The 26,550-nt window shown below is 42.4% G+C and overlaps 1 protein-coding gene across 4 annotated transcripts in view; it reads right to left on the bottom strand.

The window, feature by feature from the left end:
- The window catches only part of LOC147011744 (solute carrier family 22 member 6-B-like), a 51,607-nt gene extending 27,074 nt beyond the window's left edge, over positions 1–24,533 (bottom strand). Inside the window, exons 1-4 of one of the 4 annotated variants that reach the window (XM_085857835.1) lie at positions 24,085–24,533; positions 11,092–11,195; positions 10,786–10,940; positions 4,925–5,093 (exon numbers count right to left, since the gene is read on the bottom strand). In XM_085857835.1, the coding sequence (XP_085713961.1) occupies positions 4,925–5,093; positions 10,786–10,940; positions 11,092–11,195; positions 24,085–24,483 (827 nt within the window). In that variant the 5' untranslated portion in view covers positions 24,484–24,533. The remainder of the gene's footprint in view (positions 1–4,924; positions 5,094–10,785; positions 10,941–11,091; positions 11,196–24,084) is intronic. The other 3 variants (XM_085857834.1, XM_085857832.1, XM_085857833.1) reach the window with 3 other exon arrangements.
- Between the last annotated feature and the right edge of the window lie 2,017 nt (positions 24,534–26,550).

The following is a 26,550-nucleotide window of genomic DNA, read 5'->3' as shown; positions in this document are numbered from 1 at the left end:
TCCTCCCTAGAATCCAGTCCATACAAGTGCTGAAAAGTGTGGGGGCAAGTACACATCCCTGACGAACTCCAGTAACAACTGGAAATAAGTCAGAGATGGTACCACCACACTTCACAGCACTCTCAGTACCAGAGTAGAGTTCAGACATCAGATCGATCAGTTTCGGTGGCACCCCACGAAGACCAAGAATCCTCCAGAGGACATCCCGATTCACTGAATCGAACGCTTTACAGAGATCAACATAGGCTGCAAGCAGCCCCTGCCGAAACTCTCGTCTGTGTTCGGTGAGGACACGAAGTGCAAGGATACGGTCAATCGTTGACCTCTTTGGTGTAAAGCCTGACTGCTCTGGACGCTGTTGCTCAAGCAGATGGTGGCAAACCCTATCAAGAATTATCCGAGCAAAGACCTTGCCCGGCACTGAGAGCAGCGTCACCCCTCGGTAGTTTTTGCAGTCTTGGCGATCACCCTTCCCTTTCCAGAGAGGGACAACAAGGCCCCTCTTCCAGTCAGTTGGGATGATGCCTGTGTTCCTGTGAAAAGAAGAGCGGCACAGGTTTCTCTGGGACTGATAGGAAACCTTCCCCACCTTGTTGATTTTGGAAGAGATAGTGAAATGGCAGCAACAGAATGTGTCATTGATGAGGCCAGAGTATACTGGACTGCTCTGTATGGCCAAAAAGGGTTCAGCTGTTTGGATACCCTCAGGCGGCATATGTTTGTCTCTTCAAAATTAGACCTTAGGTCACTGCCAGCAACAGAAGATGCGTTTTACTTCCTTGTTTTAAGAGCATTGTATCAATTGCTTCTGTATAGACGTGCACATCTCAGTGACCGAGCACTTCCCCCAGCCACAACATTTGGCAGAACCCTTATCAATGGAAAATTGGTCCCAATTCTCATGTCTAAGCCAGCCAAGCCAAACATAGACAAAACGGTGTCTTGCATGTGCAAATTATCCAAATGTCTGAAACGATATTCATGCAAAAAGGCTGCTGTGCCTTGCTGAGTGACATGCATATGCCTTGGTCAGAGAGGTTCATGTGGTGGAGTTGTTTCAGAGAGTGACTCTTCCTCTGAAGAGGATGTTTCATGTCACAATATTGTGTTAATCCATTTCTAATTTTATCTTCCTTAAAACCATGGCATGTAAAAGTATGTTCTTGTTCCTGACCCCATTGATAGTCAAGCATTTCTGAGTTACATAAATCTTTTGTTGTTTGACATATAACCTTGTCAATTGAAGGTAGGTTAAATCTACACCAATTGTGATATAGGAAATGAACTCCTCTTTAATATGAGGGGTCATTTGTGTATATAGGTTTAGTGGTTATGATTTTAGGACAATATGAATTACCCCTACCCCCATCCTACATCTTCGCTTTTGCCAACATTTTGTTATCAGAGGGGGCTCGCAAAAGTGTTGACTGTGTTGTTGCGCAAGAGTTTCACCATTGCCAACATTGGTTTTCATATACTCAAAGGGTGTCTCTTTATGAAAATCAACACAAAAATTTTATAGCAGACCGGGCAATTTTTTTTAAATTTTGATCGGTTGGCTCCCGGACTAATATATATATATATATATGTATGTGTATATATATATATATATATCTATATATATATATATATATATATATATATATATATATATATATATATATATATATATATATATATATATATATATATATATATATATATATATATATATATATATATATATATATATATATATATATATATATATATATCTATATATCTATATATATATATATATATATATATATCAGCATTCCACTTCTGGGAATGTTACCCCGAGCCATAAAAATGTCTTGCTCCGACCTCACGACATGATATGAATCACCCACACCAAACTCCGCGTCATAACTTGTCTTGCAAGAACCCCCGGGCCGTGCCCTGATGACCGGCAGAGGGCAGCATCAGTCTCGCACAACCGCTTGGGCGCCCCCGACCGGCGCTGGCCAATGTGCCCGGTCTGTGTGCGCCACGTGGCCCGAGCTGCACAACATACCTCTGCCTGATCGCAGCTTCGCTGGCAGTGGAGGCGGGGGACGTTTGCCGTCTGCGGCCACCAGCGAGGACGGAAGGTTCGATGTTATGGTGAACCCATGCACAGACAGTAAGATGTGTCCATTCGTGCCCGGATCTGTTCGATAACAAAGTGCCATGAGCGGCGCACGGGTCTGCCTTTGAGAGCACTTTCCATACTACATCTTCCTTTCCAATCCGCCATTACGCACGTGGCCAGCGCTCACCCGATTCTGCTGTCGTGTACATGGGGCAAAACCCGATCGATATAATTAGTCCAGAAATGGGTTGAAAGGAACACGCCACTTGCGCTGTGCACACTCGCATCCCGCCCAACGTGGCGTGGTTGTCGTTTTACTATTATCGGCCTCGATGGAGGGATCGCTTGAGGATGGGAGATCTGTGCTGTCGATTGTAGTGTGTTGTCCGAGCGCACCTAAGGTGTTGTTTCTTCCGTCTGCTCGGTACGCGTTTCCTGTAGTGTGGGCGTCGTGTTTAGTGTGCTTTCAACGGAGGGGTGTCCAGCATAATGCCTGCTTGACGTTGGCTGAGGACCCATCTCACGGAGAAGGGAGCACCTGGCTCAGATTTACCTCAGGAATAATCAGAAAAGAAGAGTAGGAATGAAGTTAGAAATGAAATGAAGAAGGAATGATGTAAGCAAACCGAGCTATAACATCCTCACAATGCACAACCCTGCTGTCCCGCTAGACAAAAGGGAAGGGACTATCTCCACATATATTAATGGAATAACTGTCTTGGGACCACTATCTGTTGGAGGCATGTGGTTCCAAGAACCGCAACAATATATATATATATATATATATATATATATATATATATATATATATATATATATACATATATATACATATATATATATATATATATGTATATATATATATATATATATATATATATATATATATATATATATATATGTATATATGGATGTACCCCACCCAATCCCTCTCCCTTCCACAGATCTCCTCATGTCTCTGTTCCCCACTGTATTTCCCTTCCCTCTCCCACTCCTCTTGTCTCCTGCTCCCCTTGTTGTACATTCTGTGTGTTAGCTCTCACATGAGCCTCGACAGTGAATACAAAAAAAACAAAACAAGGATATGTGTGGAAGGGAGAGGGATGGGGCAGGGTACACAGGGTAAACAAAATTGTACTACAAGGACTTTCAGGAAGGAGAACAGGGAATTTGAAGGAGGTGGTTTTGGGTTGGATTAAAAGGGGTAGTAAAGTTCAAGATTTTGGATGAGATAATATAAGAGATAGTGGTGAACAGCTGTTTTGAAGACCTGGAGGTAGGAATAGGATTGAAGAGAGTGTGGGAATTTGTTCCAGAGGCAGGACAAAAAGAAAAATGAAAGAGTGAAGGTGAGCAGTGATTCTTGATTTTGGCAGTTTCACCAGAAGGAGGTTTTTGGCTGATCTTGAGCACCCTGAGGAAATATAGGATGGACAGTTCACAGACAGAGCAGTGGGGGCAAGGCCGGAGAGGAGACCAACGAAGACAGAAAGACAACCGACCTACCTGTGGTGAGAGAGTGGGAGAACCAAAGGCTCAGCTTCATCGCCGGATATACCAATGATCCTAAAAGCTTTGGTTTCCATAGCATGAAGTCGAGCTAGGTGTGAGGCAGGAGCACCACCCAGAGGGGGGAGCAGTAGTTCATCAGACTGCAAATGAAAGCTCTGTAAATGGTTAGAATCTCAGGTGTGTCAAGAATGGACTTTGCACGACGTAGGACACCCAGTCGGTGACTGGCTTTGGAGGCCTGCTTGGAAATGTGGTTTTACCAGGAAAGATCGTGGCAGATAGTAAGGCCCAATAGCTTGAATGAAAGGAGTTCATCAAAGGGATTGTTGAGAAAGTAGATGGGGTGGTTTCCAGCCAGTCCTTTTGGAGAGACATGGTGAGGATGTGAGATTTGTCAGGTTTGAAAGACATATTCCAAATGTTTGATCAGCTTGTGATTTTGTCCAGGTCTGCAGAGAGTGAAGAGGCTGGTGCCTGCAGATCAGCGGGATGAGAGATGGTACGGCAGAGGGTGGAGTCATCAGCAAAGAGATTAAGAGGATTTTCCAGAGAGAGTCAGACAGAGCTCATTGATGAAAACCAGGAAAAGCACTGGCCCAGAACACTGCCTTGAGGAATTCCAGCCTGGACAGGTAGAGGGGATGAGAGAATTCCATGAAGGGCCACACGGTGAATGTAACAGTTGTGGAAGTTCATGAGCCATGAGTGGAAATTGCCTTGTAGACCATAATAATTGAGTTTGGTGAGCCGTGCTGGATGTCAGATCATATCGAAAGCTTATGATGCGTCGATGAAGATGGCTCTGATCTCAGGTTTGGCATTTATGATCTCAATCCATTGTTGGGAAAGCAGAAGTGGCACGTCCAGGGTTGAGTGACCTGGTCTAAATCGAAATTGATGGTCGGACATCAAGCCATTGGAGAAGAGAAAGGATTTGATGTTGGAAGCGATGATGGATTGCATGACCTTGCTGATGATTGGATGATTGGCCTGTAGTTGCAGGGATCAGTATTTGCACCTCTTTTATGCAGAGCGGTAATGTTTTCTGATTTCCAAGCAGATGTCAGATGACCTTAAGAAAATGAGGGTGAATAGAACAGAAAGAGTGTGAGCAAGAGCAGCACATCAGGTTTTTAAAACATGAGGGCTGATGCCATCTGGACCGGTTGCAGAATCTGAGTCGAGGTTTGAAGATATGACATTTATTATTTTCGGTTACTGACAAGAATATGCATTTTCATTATATGACTCAACTGCCTGTTATTTGATATATTGACATTCACTGGAATGAAATACATTTTTTTATCATTCTTGTCATACCATGCAATGAGGAAGAAGAGAGCAAAGGGAACAGAGGATGCGAGGTGGAGGTAGCGCCAGTCTCGTATACCATATGCTACTCCCGCAAGCATGGTCAGTCCAAAAGTATAGCAGAAACCCATGCATGTTGTAACGTACAGGCGATGTTCTTTAGTCACCCATTCTAGACCTGCAACATAATATAACCTTTTATAAGTTTAGATGATGAAAACTTTTGCCTACTTTCCTGAAGTGACAGTTGCAGTCATAACACCATAAAATGTTATGATTTCAGACCTACCTTAATATTTTGGTGAAACAGTTCCTCCCCCTCCCCCCCCATGACTTCTGTAACCCAAATGATTCAAGCACACAATTGACCACTGTGATCACAATTAATAAGTCATTGCACTCTTTAGAAGTGTACCTAAGTACACACTACTGACATATCATAGTGGCCAGGTGATCAACATCCTTGGGATTTTAGAATTCCCACACATATTTGATCAATTTCATTTTTCCAATGCGAAGTAAAGAGTAGCTAAATAAATTATTTTACAAGCATTGTGCGATAGTTATAGAAAGTGCACAGTGGATGTAAAGGCTGGAATTGTCAGGGGTGGGATTGCGATTGTAATTGTGAGTGAAGAAGTGAGGAGTACTTACAGGCTTATCACTTTTTACATGTGCTCTATACTGGGTTACAGGTGTTCTGTGCTGGATTGCAGGTGCTCTGTCCTGGGTTGCAGGTGCTTTCTCTGTAGTGGGTTGCAGGTGCTCTATAACCCAGTACAGAGATCTGTGTTAGGTTAATTACATTTTATTTGTATAATATTTACTTTGGAAAAGCAAAACAGCAAAAACTAGAAGGGCACTCAGTGGAGCGCATACCTCCGCCACGTCGTAAGGCCTCATCCACGAGAACATATTGGGACCAAAACATTTTTGATCTGGAAGGGCACTCGGTAGAGCGCATACTTCCACCATGTAATGCCTGATCCACGAGAACATATCGGGCCCAATACATTTTTGATCTGGAAGGGCACTTGGTAGAGCGCATACTTCCGCCATGTAATGCCTGATCCACGAGAACATATCGGGCCCAATACATTTTTGAAATATCATGATATACAGTACTATATCGTTTTTGGCCCTATCTCTCAATGGTGAAGAATCACTTTCGAAATTAAATCACTCTCGTATCCAGATCCGCATTCGGATCTTCACAAAGATTGAATCAATTCTTCCTCGTCACCCACCCAACTTAATCCGATCCGTCCACAACTTTTTGAGATATCCTGCTCACAGACAGACAGACAGACAGACAGATAAACAGACAGACAAACAAACAGACAGAAAGGAGTGAAAACCTAACCTCTTTCACCTTCGGTGGCGGAGGTAATGAATCCCCATGTTAACATGAAGCGATGGAACTCCAAGAAAATGATGAATCACTTGAAGTGAGAGTTTTCATTTTTAAGAACATTAGCATTTGAAAGGTGAAGGAGTCATAATGACAAGAGCGAGTAGTTTGTTGGGTGAGTTTGCTGTGTGGAATTTTAACCAGCTTGTAATTTTGTCAATGTATGAAAAGAAAGAAGAGGCTGCTGCCTGTTATCTGAAGGATGAGGGATGCCATGCAGAGAGTGGAGTCATCAGACAATAAATATAGTGGATTTTCCAGAGAGTCAGAGATTGTTAATGAAAATTAGGACTAGGACAGGGCACAGAACACTGCCTTGTGGCACTCCAGCCTCAACAGGGAGAGGAGATTTAAGGATTCCATTGTGGGCCACATGTTGGCCATGAGAGTAGAGGAAGTCAGTAACCCAAGAATGGAGTTGGCCTTAGAAGACAATGCGCATAGAGTTTGGAGAACACAGGGGGATACCAGACTGTAATGAAATCTGGAGATATATCGAGAGATATTGCCCTGATCTCATGTCTGACATTGAAGGCCTCCATCCTTGTTGGGAGAATCTGAGCAGCATGTCTAAGGTGGAGTGACCTGGGCTGAATGTGAATTGCTGATGTTAAATGAGGCCGATGGAGAAAAGTAAGGATTTCATATCAACTGTGATGATGGATTCCATGACCTTGTGAATGTTCGGAAGTAGGCCAATAGGTCTGTAGTTAAAGGGATTCGATTTTGACCTTTTAGGAAATGCAGAGATGTTGGCTGATTTCCAAACAGATGAAAGATGACCAAGGAAAAATAATTGGTGAAAAGAGCAGAAAGAGGATGTGTAAGGGCGGCAGAGAAAGTTTTTAGGATATGTGAGCTAATGCCGTTCTGTCCAGTTGCAAAATCATAGTCGAGAATTACCAGAAAAAAAAAATCAGGTCCGAAACACACAGAGTCCAGGAGCAGTTGGATGCGACTGGGGAGGGTGGGAGCAGAAATATTGTTGACACAATATTTGGAAGCAAACACCGAATTGAGGCATTCAGCCTTCTCGCAAGTAAAGTCGGCTGTGGTGCCATTTGAAAAGAGGGAAGGGTTGGAGTGGTAAGGGGCATGCTCTAGAGACAGACTTAAAAAGGCACCACAGGTTTTAGAGGAGGGAGACAAATTTGAAAGTTCAATCTTGACAATGGACAAATGTTCATTTCTGGCTCCCCTGAGAGTGGACACTGTCAGGAAGAGAAGGCACGACCACTGAAACTCGCTCGTTCTGCGCATGCTCAAACAATTCACTTTCTCTTTCCAGGAAGAGAAGGCAAGTTGTTTCAGAGCAACTGCCTCACCATATAATTTGTTTTACCATCAGTGGAAAGAAAGGTTGGATAACTGAAGATGAGATCTGATGTATCTGTGCATTAGAGAGAGCAGGTTAATGTGGAAGGATTCCCAGGCTGAGTTAATGTCAGGGGCAGTAGATTATAGAATTGAACGTGGAATGAGATAGAAGAAAATGTGGAGCAAATGAGTGGAGGTAAGCAGTGATTTTGGATTTTAGGGGGTTCACAACAAATGAATTGATGGTAGACTGCATGTTCCATGCGGAAACCTGGAGGAATAAAGTATGGTGAAGGCAGAGGGTGCAACACCATTAAGGATGTGGTAGAAGACAGAGAGTCCACCAACCTGTCGGTGATGGCAAAGTGAGAGGCCCATAGACTCAGCTTCATTGTGAGAGATTCTACTTATCTCAAAAACTTGGTTTCCATGGCATCAAGGGATCAAACTGAGCAAGGTGTGAGGCAGAATGTTCAAATAACCAAACCATTGCCTTAATTATATGTGCCAGCAAGTTATTATAAAAGATCATTCAACACAGAAGAGCAGATTTTATTAAGTGAGAAATGCCTGTTGAGCAAGCATGTTTCATAAAAGGAAGAGGTACTCGAGATCAAATCACAAATATGAGGTGGATCATGGAAAAGACAAGGGAATGTCACTGAAGGTGTATCTGTTTTGTACATTACTAGGAAGAGTACCCATCCCCAGTGACGGGCAAAGCAAGAAAACATATCTGCCACCAGTGACGGAGAAAGTTCAAGTTAATCTATTAATTTAAATTATTTCATGGACTTAAAAAAAGTTAATTGTACTGATACCACTCACCGCAAAATGGTGGTGCAACATCTGGCAGTGAAAGTTGAATTTGTCCAAAAAGAGGGCAAAATATGCAAAAAAAAAAAAATTGGCATCAACATTACTCATTTCTGTTCTCCTGTCATTTAAAAAGTGAATGTTGAGCTTTTAAAACGCAGTGTAGGAAGCGGCCGCCGTAAACGGGAGACAGATGAATGTACAGACAGACACCACAGTTCGCAACATGTAGTGCACTTGCAGGGGTATCTGGCATTACCTGGTCTATTTTCTTGTGAGGGGCCCAAAACACTTCCCCACACAGACTAAGGCATAGTCTCGGGGATCATTTAATATTAACTTTCACATCACTATAAATGCTTAGGCAGAATAGAGATTAAAAAAAAAAATATATATATATATAAAAATACACCAACAGCGGAGTTGAAGTCCACCAAAAAAAAATCTACCAACAGCAGAAAATGTTGGGAGGAGACCAACAACAAAGTTGAAGGACAAAATAGAGGGAGACTTGGACAAATAATGGAGTGGGGAGGAATGGGGTGAACAGATGGATACAGAAGAAAACTTCTTCCACCCCCCCACCCCCACCCATCCTCCCCTCTCATGTAAAAAATGTAGTCTTTATTTCAACTTCAAAGAGAATAAAATCTTGTCATCTGAGAAGATCTACATGTTCAGATTGGGTGACGATCATGTGGAAATAATGGAAAGTTTCATCTTCTTGGGTGTAAGATTGAAGTAAATGGAGAATGTGGAGGAGAAATTAATAGACAGTTGGCATTGGGGAGAACAGCAATGTCAGGATTGACAAAGATCTCGAAAGACAAAGATGTGACAAAACAAACGAAGAAGAGACTGGTGAATACTCTGGTATTTCCAATTGCAATGTATGGATATGAGTCATGGACAATGAAAAAGAAAGAAAGGAGGAAGATTCACAGTTTTGAAATGAGGTGTTGGAGACAAATGTTGAATGCAAGAAGAACAAACAATTGAGTGCTTGAAGAAATTACACCACCATATACTGTACATTAAAAGCGCTGATGCTCAAACAAAAACTGTCCTATTTGGCCTTTGGACACATCATGTGTGCAGAAAACTAAACTCGAGAGAAGTCAAGCATGTTAGGTATGATTGAGGGAAGAAGAAGAAGCAAACTATGTACAGTATGTGCTGCATGGATGGGGTAAAGTCTGCAACAAACTGTCTCAGGCAGAGCTTTGAGAAAAAAGTGCAGGACAGGGATGTTTGGAGAAATATGATCATGAATTTCACCAGAAGTAAGCGATGACTTCACAGAATTAGATAATAATCAGAATGAATAAATAACAGCGAAAGATTTCCCATGAATGCATAGCACCGAAGACGGGACACACTAAAAAAAATTCTAAGTAATCAACCAAAGTGTTTGTACTTGCATAATTGGAATCCTCAAGGGGCATAATTTTCTTTGATTGCATTCATAAATGCTTTTGTTTTTTTACAGGATATAAGCCTTGCAAGTGAGCTGACACACACACACACACACACACACACACACACACACACACACACACACACACACACACACACACACACACACACACACACACACACACACACACACACACACACACACACACACACACACACAACACAGGCACAAGTGTCGTCACTTCCTGGGGCACTCTCACTTTCAGCGACACCACAACAATGGCGCCACCTTTCTCACCACGCTCAGTGGGGCATTTCCTAGGAGAAATTTCCTCCTCCCCATGGATGCCAACCTCGTTCTCATATTTGTGAAAATTAGAAGAAGAAAAAATGACGCTGAAAAGTTACAATGTCCTGTTTTGGGTTTGGGGTTTTTCTCCCTTTTCAAAAGATTAAAGCAGTGGCAGTTTACGTGCACATAAAAGTTTACATGCACATCGTCTCATTTTTCTGCAAGATTCATTTTTCTGCAAGAGTAACTGTTCATATTATCTTCCCTTTGGAATGATTCTTATGAGATCTGGTATTTCCTCCAGTCACAAGAATATTGTGGAGCAAGAATGGTGGATGTGAGACAGCCCTACCATGTGTGCCTCATAAAATTCTCTTCCCTCTCCTCCTTCACTCCTATCACTTCAGTGGTCTTCACTTTTTTTTTTTATTATTCTCTCTCTTCCTTTTCTCAATTTGCCAACCATGTCCCCACACACACAAATATTATATCCTGCAAATTCCGTTCACCCAATGGATTAGAAAAGCACCTCATTGTCTGTATTTTAAATAAATATCCTTCAAGATATATATTGTTCAAAAACCTTGCAAAAACACGAGAGGAAAAAAAAAAACTTACCTAATGAATGTATATTTAATAGAGAACCAGACACAAACACCCCATCAGTGAAACGTGCTAGCATGTAAACGACCAACGTTTGGGTGAAGAAAACCCATATGCCCGATGCAACAATCCCAAGGTGAGAAATCATCATGACGGAGCGACGTCCATATCTGAAAAAAAAATCGATTAGAACTCATTATATCATGTAGCCAAAAAGTGGATTGTGCAAAGTATGATGAAAACAACAAAATACAAAATGAAATAGTATCTGTAGGTCATTTTGATCATTAAAATCAATTCTGTTAAATACTGAAGATGTACCTATCAGAAAGTGCTCCAAGTACCAATGCTCCAACCAAAACGCCACCCATATAAATGGACTGTGCCATCTGCTTCAACACTCTCTTTTCACACACCAGGTCCCACTAGGCACACCAGGAAATAAAAAAGGAGATGCAGAAAGTAATACATAGCCTGAGCTGTATCATCGAGTCAACAAAGAAACATTCAATGAAATGGAAATCGTGTACTATTTCTTGGTGAATATGCTCGAGTCCAAGGTATCCAGAACCTGTGGTTTTAGTGCAGCATCATTTGAAAAATATGAAATGAAATTTGAGCACAAATAAACAACAAAAAGTACAACAATGTAAAATTGAGAGGTATCTGGCAATTTATTCGAATAAGATAAATTGATGCAAATAAAATTATGCAAAGAGTAACAAATGAGTGGAGGTGCTTGGGTACACTTCTGGTCTGAGCATGTTGGATGTTGTTGCTTCATATGTGCCGATGGATCAGGATAAATAGAATTGCTGTAGATGAAAGTTAATTGTATTATTTCATCAGAATATTATAATCCAGGAAAAAAACATATGCTGTACAGTATTGTTAGGCAGCCATTGCCCTGCTAACTGGAGCTGTTGGGGGAAAGGGCTTTGTACTAAAATAAAATAATTGTGTTCTACAAAAAGGAATTCATTGCTTGTAGTTGAAGAAAGCTGTGTTATGCCCCAATTGCTTGATGGATGTCATGACTAACTGGCCAAGGCTGCAAAAAAACTTTGAAAAGACCACAACACATATGAAAACCAGACTCTGGGATGCTCGTGACATTGTCAACATAAAACATCTCTGGATGAAAGAAGAACAAAGGCTTATTGACAATTTGAAAATGAAATAAATTACTGATAGCTTGTCTTGGAACATCAGGAGGGAGGGAGATGTGAACTGAGAGGAGCAATGGCAGTGGGCTGCATTTTCATGTGGCCAAATGCATTTTAAAATCCAGCTCACCCAGTAAAGAGGGAATTGGAAGTGCTGCATGCGAACCGGGACTGTTTTCGCAACTCCAAAGCCCTGATTAAAGAACCAGCTTCACCCTGCGCTCAAAGATGGTAGTTCTTATCTACTGGCCGGTACTCGAATCTACTGACTGGCTGTTGTCTCGGAGACGACTTTAAAGCAGGCATCTCTTGCTGGATGCATCAAGGCGGAGCTTGCCTGTTCCTTCACTCGCTCCTTACCCTGTTGCCAAGTATGCGTAGCCCTTAACAGCCTGCAGTTCAGAATTCAACATCAATCAGCTCGATCTGTGGACTCGGATTCATCTGCATACTTCGGTAATACCAAGATCACCCTCTGAGGACTGGCACGTGACTGGCCATGATGAATGTCATGACGAACCAGCCAATGCTGAAATAAACTTTGAAAGGACAACAACACAAGATATGAAAACCAGACTCTGAGATATTCGTGACCTAGCCAACATAAAATATCTCTGGATCAAAGATGAACAAAGACTTATTGACAATTTGAAAATGAAATAAATTACTGACAGATTGCCTCAGAAGATCAGGATGGAGGGAGATTCGAACTGAGAGGAGCAATGGCTGTGGGCTGCATTGTCATGTGGCTGAATGCATTTTAAAATGCATCTCATCCAGTGAAGTGGGAATTGAGAGTGCTGCATGCGAACCAGGACTAGTTCCATGACTCCAAAGTCCTGATTATAAAACCATCTTCACACCTGTGCTCAAAGCTTCTATTTCTTTTATAGTGACCAGTACGAGACGAATCTACTCAACAAATCTACTGCCCTGCTATTGCCTCGGAGACGACTTCAAAGCAGGCATCTCTTTGCGGGCTGCATCGAGATGGCAGCGTTCCCGTTTCTTCACTTGCTCCTCACTCACCCTGGTGCCAAATACGCGTGGACCTTAATAGCATGCAATACATAATTCAACATCAATCCATTTTATTTGTGGACTCGGATTCTTCTGTATACGTTTGTGATACCAAGATCACCCTCTGAGGACTGGCAACGAGACTGGCCGGTCGGATTCCAATTTGTGCACACCCACTGGACAAGATTGTTTCAAACATGTTAACAGCTAACCCTTCACCCATTTGTAACGTGCTGAAGTTTATTTTACAAACTGTTTACCTGAGTTAAGTTACCACTTTGAAAGTTGTGAGTTAATTCATAGGTGCATTGATATCTGTGACATTTATATTTTGGTCTTCTGGAGATTCTTTGGAAAATCATTAAGTGTTTCTTTTAATCAGTTTTAGAGTTTTAAACGTTGATAGTAGGGATTACTAAATATTACTTTCGAGCAAATACAACCAATCACTTTGGTAATTGGAATATTAAGGTGGGGGGGGGGGAGTAAGAAGGAGGGGCGGGAGAGAGGGGAGAGGGGGAGAGAGGATAGAGGGGAGAGAGGATGGAGGGGAAGTGAGGAAGGAGGGAGACCGAGGAGGGGCTGGGAAAGTGAGATGGGATGGCGACCGAGGAGGGGTGGGGATGTGAGGAAGGAGGGGGGAGTGGTGAAGGAGGTGGGAGTGAGGAGGGGTTGGGGAGCAATGAGTGGTGGGGTAAGGGAAGGCAATGTGAGGGGAGGGCAAGGGAAGGAAGCATGAGGGGAGGGCAATGGAGGGCAGCGTGAGGGAAGGGCAAGCTAAGGCAGTGTGAGGGGAGCGTCCGTCTGGACATAACCACCATCCGGAGATAACCACCGTCCAGAAATAACCACCATCCAGAGATAACCACCGTCCAGAAATAACCACCATCCAGACACCTTTAGAAATAACCACTGTCCAGACATAACCACCATCGGGATACGTGCAGAGATAGAAATAGAGAGACGTAGAGGGAGGTAGAGGGAGAGAGATGAGAGGGTGTGGGAGGATGCTGCACTGTATTAGGAGGGGGTAGAGTGAGGATGGGAGAGAGAGAGAGAGAGAGGATGGGAGAGAGAGAGAGAGAGGGGGGGGGAGGGAGAGTGAGGATGGGAGAGAGAGAGAGAGAGAGAGAGAGAGAGAGAGAGAGAGAGAGAGAGAGAGAGAGAGAGAGAGAGAGAGAGAGAGAGAGAGAGAGAGAGAGAGAGAGAGAGAGAGAGAGAGAGAATGGGAGAGAGAGAGAGAGAGAGAGGATGGGAGAGAGAGAGAGAGAGAGAGGGGGGGGAGAGGGAGAGTGAGGATGGGAGAGAGAGAGAGATATACAGGCAGGGGAGTTAGCAGAGAATGTTATGCTTCATGAACTACACACACACACACACACACACACACACACACACACACACACACACACACACACACACACACACACACACACACACACAGACACACACACACACACACACACACACACACACACACACACACACACACACACACACACACACACACACACTTATTTTATTGTTTTGCCTGTGAATTAACACAGTACATAGCGGGTGGAGCAGGCGACTGAACTGCGTATGTCATATCGTTCACGTCACCTTGCCATGTTGCTTACTCAGCACTGCCACATTGTAAAAAGACAGGTGTGAACCCCATCGCTTTGCTGAATATGGAGGAGGGATCTCCTTTTTAAGTTTTATAGCATTTTCAGAGTCAGGAGGATCTCTAAACACCACATGAACAAAGGAGCCTTCAGGTAATTCATCATACTTTATTGATTTCCCACTGTCTTTTAAAAATTTTCAGAACCACCTTGCAGATTCGGGAATGCTTCTGGTTCAAATGGCGGAAAATATTTGGTAGATCTGAAACGCCACTCTCCATCTCTTAATACTTTTAAATAGATGCAATCTGCGTCCGTCATATGGATGGAATTAAAATAATCAGATGGTTCAGACGAAGCAGCTTGTAGAGCTCTTACCAAGTGGCTTAAGCACTCAAGCAAACACTCCAATGAAACGGTTAAAGCAAGCACTGTATCGCCCTGGTTTACGAATATCGGTTGATAAGGAACGGCTGGCTTGGCAAGTGATTAGCAATGTATACAGTGATTCGTCGGCATGAATCTCGATTGTACAGGCAAGGCATTCAGGCTTGGCAAGCGATTAGCTAACCATTACGACATGTTTCAAGGCAAGGCATTTTGGCTAAAGTAGGCTGAATTGGAAGACCAAATCAAAATGGCAGCCAAGACCCATGTGAGGTGAAGTTGGGCTGACCAAGGATAAGCCTTTCAAGAAGGTAAGCCCTTAATTATCTTCAAAATGGGTCTTTAAATTATCCCAAACACCCAATTTTCATTCATGCACTCCCTTGGATTTCTCTTAGTAAGCATGCACAGTTTGGGGCTGCTAGGGTTCATGGTGTGGGAGTTATGGAGGACACACACACACACACACACACACACACACACACAGATGACTGACTGACTGACACACACTGCACACTGAACTGAAAAAAAAAAAATAATGAACTCTTTCTGCATGTTATTTCCTTCTTTCGTACATTCATTATCTCTTCAATTCTCCATACCTCATAATTGAACAACTATTCCTCCTAATTAACCTTTTTTGAAGACATGGTTGAGGCTCGTGGAAAAGCTAGAGCAGAATGGAATGGAACAAAATGGAAAGGGGGACGTGCATACACCAAGAGCAGAGTAGAGGTGAGAATGAGATCAAGGGGAAGGGGAGAAGGACACGTGGAGTGAACATGCTACACATAAGCTGAAACCAGGTAAGAAAAGGAAGGGGAAAATGGGGGAAAAAAAAAACAGTAAAGAAACAAACCCTCTGGAATGAAGAATTGGATTGAACAAACTGGGGAAGTTGGTCCCACAGCCAAGAGAAAAGAGGAACGATCGAGTGGAGTTGAGCAGTGAGCCTGGATTTTGTGACTTTAACAAAAATGGGGTTACGGAGCCAAGAGAGGGGTGAGGGTGTGAGACCAAAAAGGAGGTGGTAGAATATAAAGGCCTCCAACCTCTCTGCAATGTGAAAGTAACAGGTCAAGGCACTCACCTTTGTCATGGGAGATCCCACTGATTTTGAGCGCCTTGCTTTTGACAGTTAAATCAAGAAGGCAAGGCATGAGGCAGGGGCACTAGTCCAAAGGCAAGAACAGTACTCCATCAAGCTGTGAATGAAAGCCTTGCCAGTTGTCAAAAGTTCAGCTTGGCCAAAGAAAGACCTTGCATGATGGATGATGCCTGGCTGGCCTTTGAGGCCATCTTGGAAATCTAGTCTGCCCAAGGCAGATCATGGCTGGCAATGAGGCCCTCAAGTTTGAGTGACTTAACTTCAAGTCATTTGTTTAGGAAGTAGATTGGAAGTTTTGCCAGATGAAAAGGATGAAAAAGAAAAGACTTTTGAAAAGACAGGATGAAGATGAGTGTGTGGGATTTCTCATAGTTGAAAGACTTTCCAAGTGTTCGACCAGGTCCTGATTCTATTGATGTCTTCAGAGAAGGGAGAGGTTGCTTTCTGCCGATCTGAAGGATAAGGGCTCTTACAGCAGAGAGAGGAGTCATCAGCAAAGAGATGGAGAGGATTTTCTCGAGAGTCTGAAAAATTATTGATGAAGATTACGAATTGGGATGGGCCCAGGACTGCTTTGGGGCTCCCGAACCTTAACAGGCAAAGGAGGTAGAGATCCTGTTGGGAGCCATACATTGGCTACAAGAGTAGAGGCCTTGGTGGTTCCAAGTCCGCCCCCCCCCAATTCCGATGACCAGTAGGGGTCTGAGGAGGTAGTTGCCCAGGCATGTGATCCTGCACCCTCTTTCTAATGCTCCGGCACAGCCAGCATGGAGTGACCCCCCATGCTGTGTTGAACGAGGGACGTATTTCACGACATACACCATGATTGGAGTATGGATTTGTAGACCACCAGCAGGTGACCGAACGAAGCACCTGTGGAATGTTATGTTGTTTAATAGAAAACATTATTGGGAAAGGCCTAGGATGTCCCCATAATCTCTCGCACAATGCAAGATATATTTATGTCTCGTCATCTCTCCTTTCAGTCTCGTCCTCTTGAGTGAATGGGCTAAGTGATTATTAGTCTTGCCCCAAATGGGTTGTGAGACTTTTGTAATGCCCCTGTCTGTCTGTCTATTGTAACACCCTGTCCGCTTGTCAGATCAATGTGAAACTTTAAGCATAGGAGGGACTCCCCATGGAGAATATTTTAATAACTTTGATCTCATAGGTCAAATGGTATGGCAGCCATATTGGATTAAAGGAAAAAAATTAGACATCATCTCTGAAACTGCTCAACGAAAAAAATTGAAACTTGGCATCTGTCATCAACTTTCCATGGGGGTATATAGGGTGATAACGATGATGTCATCAGTAAAGTGGTATTCCAGTCATAATTGATTGAATCAAAATCCTCATCAGAAAAATCTGGAACTTCATATATCTGATCTACGACCCGATGTGAGGGAAGAATTGCATTTATGACGCCATCGGTCACACGGTCTGGTGGCCATATTGAATTGAAAATATGAACGTTAAAGAAAATAATTCTTTCCAGAACCGCTCAACAGATCGGTACGAAACTTCATACATATATGACCGCCTAGTCATTGGGAATATCATTTGAATTTTTTTTCCTGTTCATTTTCATTCACATAATTTAGCCTTAATGTTCACAGAAGTGGTCATTGAATATCCTAATAATCAATAAAGATACGGATAATGGCAATGCATGCGACAAAATAGGGTGCACGGACGATGCGGGTACATGAGCCACAATAGCAGTGGGCCATAATAGAAGCTGTTCAGTTAACAATGGCATTTTTGTTCATCATGAACGTGTGAGATGAGATTATATGCTCTACCGAGTTCCATTCTAGTTCGTACAAGCCATCGAGGTCCCGACAGAACGCTGGGTGTATTTTTAATTTTTCATTTGTTACAGTTTGTGATCGCTGCTTTGCCGTGGCCATGTTCTTCTTCCTGCCCTTTCCCTCCCTGTAAATAAGTTCATATTTTCATTAACTATTGTGTGGTCATTGGGAGTGGGTTCCATAAGTGCAGAGGGAATAAGCACATTAATCCATGAGAGAGGCAGTTTAGGTTTCACGCTTTAAGCACCTCCATTAGCAGATTGCCGACAAAGCTCCACTTGGCTATTCCTGTTGGTAGATTCAGCACACTCATGTGTTCTTGAATGCAGATTCATGCCAAATTCACCAAGCGGACGTGGAGATGTACGTTCCATCCCCGGCTCCCCGCTGGCAATGTGACCATCGTTGAAGACGTGTGACCGTTACATTATGTTATGACAGATGTTGGAGACCACGGGGAAGCACAAACCAAGACCCATAAAGAAACCCTCGTGTAGTTATCGCCATAGTATTTTGTGTAGCCAAATCCCCCCTGCCCTCCCGTTCAGAATGGAAAGAGAAGAATGCATCGTGTCTGCCGTAGCATCAAACCTCATTGCGATTCTTTTCATATATATATATATATTATATACTGTATATACTGTATATATATATATATATATATATATATATATATATATATATATATTATATACTGTATATACTGTATATATATATATATATATAAGATGAAGATGATGAGCCGACCAATGGGTGTTCAGATTAACCTTGACGTCATTATGGCTGAACCAATCAGCGTCTACCTTATAGAGACCTGCGTATAAAGCACACGCTTTCACTTCCTTCTTCACTTGCTGCGATTTTTACTCTGAGGAGTGCAGCACGAAAAGCTTTGGTCACTATTATGTCGTGTTTATTTGTATATATATATATATATATATATATATATATATATATATATATATATATATATATATATATATATATATATATATATATATATTCGCAATAAATATATATATATATATATATATATATATATATATATATATATATATATATATATATATATATATTTATTGCGAATGCAGTGAGCTTCATACTGAACACGTGCACATGAGAGAATAGGAAACAACAACAAACAACAACACAATACCCGCTGGCCATTTGGAATCTGTGTCGTTAACTATGACCTTTTGCTTCCGGTTGTTTTTAAACGCGGTGCGGTGTTTAAACACGATTGGGTTTTATTTCTATCTTGTGAATATTACTTAACGTGTGCACATGAGAGAATAGGAAACAACAAAAACAACACAATACGCTGGCAATTGTGAATCCGTGTCGTTGCCTATGACCCTTTTGCTTCCGTTTTTTTTGTTTCCGGTTTTTGTCATGGGGAATGCTGCATGCCGGGAGATAAAGGCATCGTCGGAGACATGAAATACCCAAATAATATCAGACATGGTGTATATTTCCTCCACTGATTTTAATAAAGATATCTCCCGCATCATCAAAAAATAATTTTTAATCGTGATTTACGTTATTTGATCGCTGATTCCGAATCCAGGCCGAAGTAACCGGAAATTGCGTATACAGTTGCGAACAAGTTGTAGGTAAAGTCAAAAGCGAATATAAGAAGAATTCTACGTTCACTTCTTGTATTATTTTTTTTAGATGAGATCCTGTTCTAGGCGGTGTAGTTGTCGTTGTGAAGGTAATGTTGAGGATTTTTTTTTAGATGAGATCCTGTTCTAGGCGGTGTAGTTGTTGTTGTGAAGGTAATGTTAAGGTAATATTTATTTTTTCATATCAAAAAGACTTTAATTTGATATATTTAAGAAGCGAATGTAAGAAGAATTCTACGTTCGCTTCTCGGCTTTGCCTATTCCATATTATATATACACGAGATGACCCGTGAACCCGTGAACCCCCCCAAAAAAGACGAAATTTTAACATTATTTAGTGGTCAAATTTTAACTTGAAGAAAATCGTTTGTCATGACTTGGAGTCATCGGTCAACGAAGCACGTGTTTAATGACAACATTATTGGTTGATCTCCCATCCTTCAGGAATACTTTGACATTTTCCTTCACCTTTCCTCGGCTAAGAGCCACATACAGTTGTCCGTGCTGAAATACCGGTTTCTCGAGGTGTATCAACACATTCTCCATGGTTTGTCCTTGCACTTTATGGATCGTCATACCAAAACTTGACTAAATCGGGAATTGATTTTTTAATATTTTTTTTCATTGCCCGATTTGAACAAAACTTGATATTGCGCATCAATGTGAAAAAAAAAACCAGAGAAAAGAAAGTCGAAGAAATTATTGTGCGTAATTTTCTAAACACAATTTTATTTATTAATGAACACCGAAGTATTAGATCAAAATGGCAATGCTTATAAATAAATTGTTCTTTGTCTATACTAAATGTCTGAGATTTTTATATAAATCATTTCAAGAAAATAAAAAGATAGCTCCAGCGAACTATACCGCTGAGGTTGTTTGCATTGATCAAATAATCCCGAAGAGTACTTGACTGAATCGGGAATTGATTTTTTAATGATTTTTTTCTTTGCCCGATTTGAACGAAACTTGATATTGCGCGTCAATGTGAAAAAATAACGGAGAAAAGAAAGTCGAAGAAATTATTGTGCGTAATTTTATTTATTAATGAACACGTAAGTATTAGATCAAAATGGCGATGTTTATTTTATGCTTAAAAATAAATAGTTCTTTGTCTGTACTAAATGTCTGAGATTTTAAAATAAATCATTTCAAGAAAATAAAAAAATATAGCTCCAGCGAACGAAACAGCTGAGGTTGTTTGCATTGATCAAATAATCCCGAAGAGTTCTTGACTGAATCGGGAATTGATTTTTTAATAATTTTTTTCATTGCCCGATTTGAACGTTGATATTGCGCGTCAATGTGAAGAAACAAACGGAGAAAAGAAAGTCGAATAAATTATTATGCGGAATTTTCTAAACACAATTTTATTTTTTAATGAACACGGAAGTATTAGATCAAAATGGCAATGTATATTTTATGCTTAAAAATAAATAGTTCTTTGTCTATACTAAATGTCTGAGATTTTTAAAGAAATCATTTCAAGAAAATAAAAAGGTAGCTCCAGCGAACTATACCGCTGAGGTTGTTTGCATTGATCAAATTCTCCCAAAGAGTACTTGACTGAATCAGGATTTGATTTTTTTAAATAATTTTTTTGTTGCCCGATTTTAATGAAACTTGATACTGCACACCGGAGAATGTCTCTGTAACTAGGAGAATGGTGAGTAATGCGGGCCAAATTTTTTTGCACTATTAATTTTGTACCATTTTGGCTGTATTTTGGGAACATACTGTTACTGGCCAGGGGTCGGCTGCCAACCGACCGCTCTGAACGGAGCCGCAAGTCGAGTCGGCCCGACTGATCACCCGGAATATAGATTGCCGTCCGGATAACTCCGAGCGACGGGTCCTTGTACAAGAACCGAAATACACCAATCGGCAGATCACGTGGGGTAGGGTCGATTGCCAATCTTCAATGTACCTAAATTCCCACGTGATCCAACTACCGGGGTATTCCACCCGACGGAACTCGTATGGAACAAACCGCTGAGGCGAGCTTGTCCGTGCGCAATTCCGAGCGGCGTAATCGCCGAGAACCGTTGGTCCAAATGTCCCCCTATTACGGAAAACCAACGGCTTTCTAACTCGCATCACACGAAATGTTCAGTCAATGAGGGAATGGACGCAACGAGCAGGTTTACATTCACACAAGGACATTTATTATAATGAAACACGTATGCAATTAAATAAGGCAAAACACGTATGCAAATATACAAGCAACAAAAGCACGACAAAAGAACTACAACCGTCTACTGATTATGTGCAGTCATTTACACTTAACAGCAGTTCCTACTTATTAGATGGGCCCACGGACACACGTATGCACGCGCGCGCGCACACACACACAAACACACACACACACACACACACACACGCACACGCGAAACGGTGGCTGAGGCCTTTAATCACAAGCTCCAGCTCGGAGGACAGGTGAGCTGGAACTCAGAGCTTGACTCGACCCTATCCACCTCGTGTGGTCTTCAACTTGTCCGGACCTGGGCTCCAGCGAGAGCGAGCTGGATCCAAATCGCTGTGAGCCGCATTCCTTCCCGAGCTTCCGCGAATCCTCCCACGCTTCTCAACACATGCTGGTGAGATGAGGCACCGATCCGTCCCGTCGATGCGTCGCTTCCCCGAGGAACCAACTCCAAGAAGAGTCCGACGCATCGCACCAAGCCGGGAAACAAAATGGGGGACGAAAAGCTCCACAAACCAAGAGGAAGAGGAAGAAGAGGAAGAGGAAGAAGAGGAAGAAGAGGAAGAGGAAGAAGAGGAAGAAGAGGAAGAGGAAGAAGAGGAAGAAGCCTCCACACGCAGCTCGAGCCGAACAACCAGCTCAAGTTCCTTCCAAAACAAAGCAGCAGCTGAAGCTCACTGAGCAAGCCGAAGCAAAAATCTTCCGAAGGCCTCAAGCCAAGCAAGCCAAGCAGGACCCGATGGCTGAACGACTGCTCTCTCCGAAGCAAAAAAAGCTTACTCCTCCCACGGGACTCAGCACACGAACGCTGCACATGGGACTCAGAACGGGACTCTTCATGAACTCTTCCACGGGACTCCCCCGAACTCTTTACATGGGACTTTCACGAACTCAGCCCACGAACTCAGCCCTACCACGGGACTCCCACGAACTCTTTCGGGACTCTTCTTGAACAAAGAAAAGATGTCCTCTTTATCCTTTGCACCCCCTCCCCCGCACCCGGCGTGACTCATGCCCTCGTGATCTACCCCCCGCCTAACCACGGGTGGGAGGGAGTTGTTGACATCACCGCAGGGTTCTTCTTCCTCTTCGCAGAAGAGGGGGGAGGGACGTGTGACCATTCTTCGCTCCCTAACTATTAAATCGATCCGCAGCGCATCTTATCGGTTTCAAAACATCTAAACAATGGAAGGTAAGCTATCTAGGGAACATGCACTTATCAACATAGCTGACTAAGGGAACCTGTACGTTGTGTGCAATTGAATTCCAAATTCGTAACAATACATACATACAAGATGAGAGTTTTAGTACTATATTGATTGATATATATGCCATCAAAGGCAAATATATTAATATATATATATATATATATATATATATATATATATATATATAAATAAATAAACACGTCTCTACAGCACATCCAAACACACTTTAAATCACACCACAAAACGAAGCCACTCCACTCGTGAAAGCCTGCATCTGCCAGCGAGGGTCGAATGGACATGGCAATCCAGACAGCACGAAAAGGGCTGAACAGTGGCAATGAAAAAGCAACGAAGGAGCACTTGGTGGAGCTGAGGAAGCCAAATCAGCAACAAAGATATCACCAAAATGGTACCAAATTTGCTCGCCACCACACTGTTGGAGGGTTGGGAAACAACAATGTGGAAATAGCACCATCCAACCCTTAGCACTCGTTCCACTGTGGACCCGTCTCGCCATGATGCCAAGCTTCCCCCAAAAAGCAAGTGGGTCAACCAACATCCAGACATGGTGGAGAGTCGAGGCAGCTTATATTGTAAACCGAATTCACATTTCTTTACTCTTTACGTCAGTATCCTTGACGATATAGTACGAGCAAGCAATAATCATCGTGCATGTATGAAATTACAAGTCAAATAACAACAATAATTGCATCATCAATCATTTCATTCCATCAAAGGAAAACAGCACCTGGTACCTATTCCAGGCTGAACAGTTTATAATTTTGTCTCTCATTGATCAGCCAGATCCGGACCTAAACCAAAATCGACGCAATTTGTTGGTGTCACACACCCAACCTGTCCATAACTTTTTGAGATATCCTGCTCACAGGCAAACAGACAGACAACAGGGTTGAAAACAACCTTCGTCCACCTTCGATAGGGAAGGTAAAAATACATAAATTTTCATTTTCATTTTTAAAAACCTGAGCACGTCATCAAGTCTTTGATCAGTTTCCTTGGCAGGCATTAATTTATATCAGCAGAACTTTTTCTTAGGGTAGAAATATGATTATACAGTGCAGTACTTGTATAAATTTTATAAGAAAGCAGCTTCCACGTGTTCCTTTAAGGTGATGTCATCGATTTACAACTGCACAGTGCATGATTTTGCCTACTAACCTCTGTGACAATAGTTGATGAAAACTGGCTAGTGTCAAACTCCCAGCCATCCACGCAGCCCTGAATGTTCATGTCATCCCCGACAGTCGCTGAATCATTCAACATCAGCTGCCACTGTGCCTGGACGTAGCGGCTGCAACTTGCAGGAATGCCTCGTTCTTGAGGAATAAAGACCTGTACAACTTCCTTCGTGATGTTCCTCACAGAGTCCCGTGGTGCGACAAGCGAATAATTTTGCAATGACGGAATCGAACAGTGATGTGGTGGAGTCGCTGCTGTGAAGTTCTGCACAAGGTTATGAAAAGGAAATAGAAACATTGTCAAGGATAATAACAAAACATGAATGACCTGAAAGCGTCCAGCTTCCCCCACAGTGTGTAGTAAGTCCGAGAAAGCCATAACTGAAAGATCAGTACTCTGAGAGTATTTCAGTTTGTCAATTGCAAGGAAAACCAGACAGCTTGAGAAATAATTAACCATCACTTTTTTTCGTGGACATTCAATATTGCACAATCATGGGGTTTTGATGTGACTGTGAGCTTACAGGCCAGTTGGATAGCCGAGAGCAGTGATCTGCACTATTATTTTTTTTTAGAGGGGGGGCCACTTTCGATGCTAAGACATCAGTGTGAGAGCCGCCATACCACATGCAAGCCAAAATAATGCAATTATGTTATATAACAGCTCGGTTAACTAAATATGTCTGCATGTGCAATAAAACAACATATGCTTAATCATCAGAAACCTAAAATGTAATATGAAGCCACCCTCTTAAATTTACATGTTTTAAGCAAAAATAATACAGATAATATTCCAATAATAAGAGGACAAATAAGTTAGATTTCAAAACTTGCTTTAAAAGCTGGATGAGTGCAAATATGCCTGATGCTCCGTGACCCTCTTCATACAGTATTTGTAATCCGTCACAGCAATCTTTGTGATGCAGTCCAAATGTTAATATGTCAATCTCTTCCTCTGTTTTCTTTTCACAATGTTCATTGTTGAAAAGGTTGCTTCACATGTGTATGTAACTGAAGAAAAAAAAAAAAAAACACTGATCCCTGATCCCATAATGACGGACCACACATGAAACACTTTCACCTCTTGACTACATATCTAGCAACTCGATTTTTTTTTTCGCACAATGTCAGAACCTGTCTCTGCCTTTTCGCACAAATAATTTTGTCCAACCTTTGATGTTTGGGTGCCATTTCTAACTGTTGTGTGTCTCATAGTTCTTGTAGATATAATATTTCAGGATCTCTGTATATCATTTCCTCTTCGATGACGATTTATTATTAGGGCTTCAAGCATGGCTGAAGCTCTATTGAAATCGTTAGTATTATTAGGGCTTTTTTTTTTTTTTGTATACCTTGGTCGAGGCTCGTATGAGAGCAAACACACAACTCACAGCAAGGAGGCATGAGACAAGAGGGGCGGGAGTGGAAGGGACAAAACAGTGGGGAACAGACACATTAGGTGAACTGTGGAAGGGAGAGGGATGGGGATGGGACGGGGAACATGGCGAAGAGAAGATGGACATTTCAGGGACTTTCAGGAAGGAAAGCAGGAGAAATGAAGGAAGTGGGCTTGGGTGGATTATCGGGGGTAGAAAAGATCGAGGATTTGGATGGGGGAAGATAAGAGGTGGTGGTGAACAGCTGTTTTGAAAGCCTGGAGGGAAGAATGGGAAAGAATAGAGTGAGGAAGTTTATTCCAAAGGCGGGAAAAAAGAGGAATGAAAGAGTGAAGATGAGCAGTGATTCGTGATTTTGGTAGTTTTACCAGAATTGGGTTGTTGGCGGACCTTGAGCGCCCTGTGGAAATGTGGTGGGGACAAATCGCAGAGAGAGCAGGGGGGGCAAGGCTGGAGAGGAGTCGGTAGAAGACAGAAAGACCACCGACCAACCTGCGGTGATTGAGTGAGAGGCCCAAAGACTCAGCTTCATTGCGGGAGATGCCGATGATCTTAAATGCCCTGGTTTCGACAGCGTTAAGCCGAGAAAGGTGGGAGGCAGGAGCACCAGCCCAGAGGGGAGAGCAGTACTCCATCAGGCTACGGACAAAAGCTTTGAAAGTGGTCAGGAGCTCAAGAGGGCCGAGGAAGGACTTAGCACGACGGAGGATTCCCAGTCGGCGACTGGCTTTTGAGGCGAGGTTGGAAATGTGACTTTCCCAGGAAAGGTCATGGCAGATAGTGAGACCTAGAAGCTTGAAAGAAAAGACTTCTTCCAGAGGATTGTTGAAAAAGTGGATGGGGGGGTTTTGTAAACGGTCCTTTCGAAGAGACATAGTGAGAGTGTGAGATTTGTCTGGATTGAAAGACATGTTCCACGTGTTGGACCAGTTTGTGATTTTATCCAGATCTGCAGTGAGCGAAGAAGCTGCTGCTTGCCGGTCTGAAGGATGACAGATGGTACGGCAGAGGGTGGAGTCGTCGGCAAAGAGAAATAGAGGATTTTCCAG

The sequence above is a fragment of the Eptatretus burgeri genome, chromosome 15, assembly GCF_056783735.1.
Source record: "Eptatretus burgeri isolate ZD-2024b chromosome 15, Ebu_testis_v1, whole genome shotgun sequence".
NCBI classification, from domain to species: Eukaryota; Metazoa; Chordata; class Myxini; order Myxiniformes; family Myxinidae; genus Eptatretus; species Eptatretus burgeri.
This window is presented reverse-complemented; position numbering and strand designations above follow the sequence as displayed.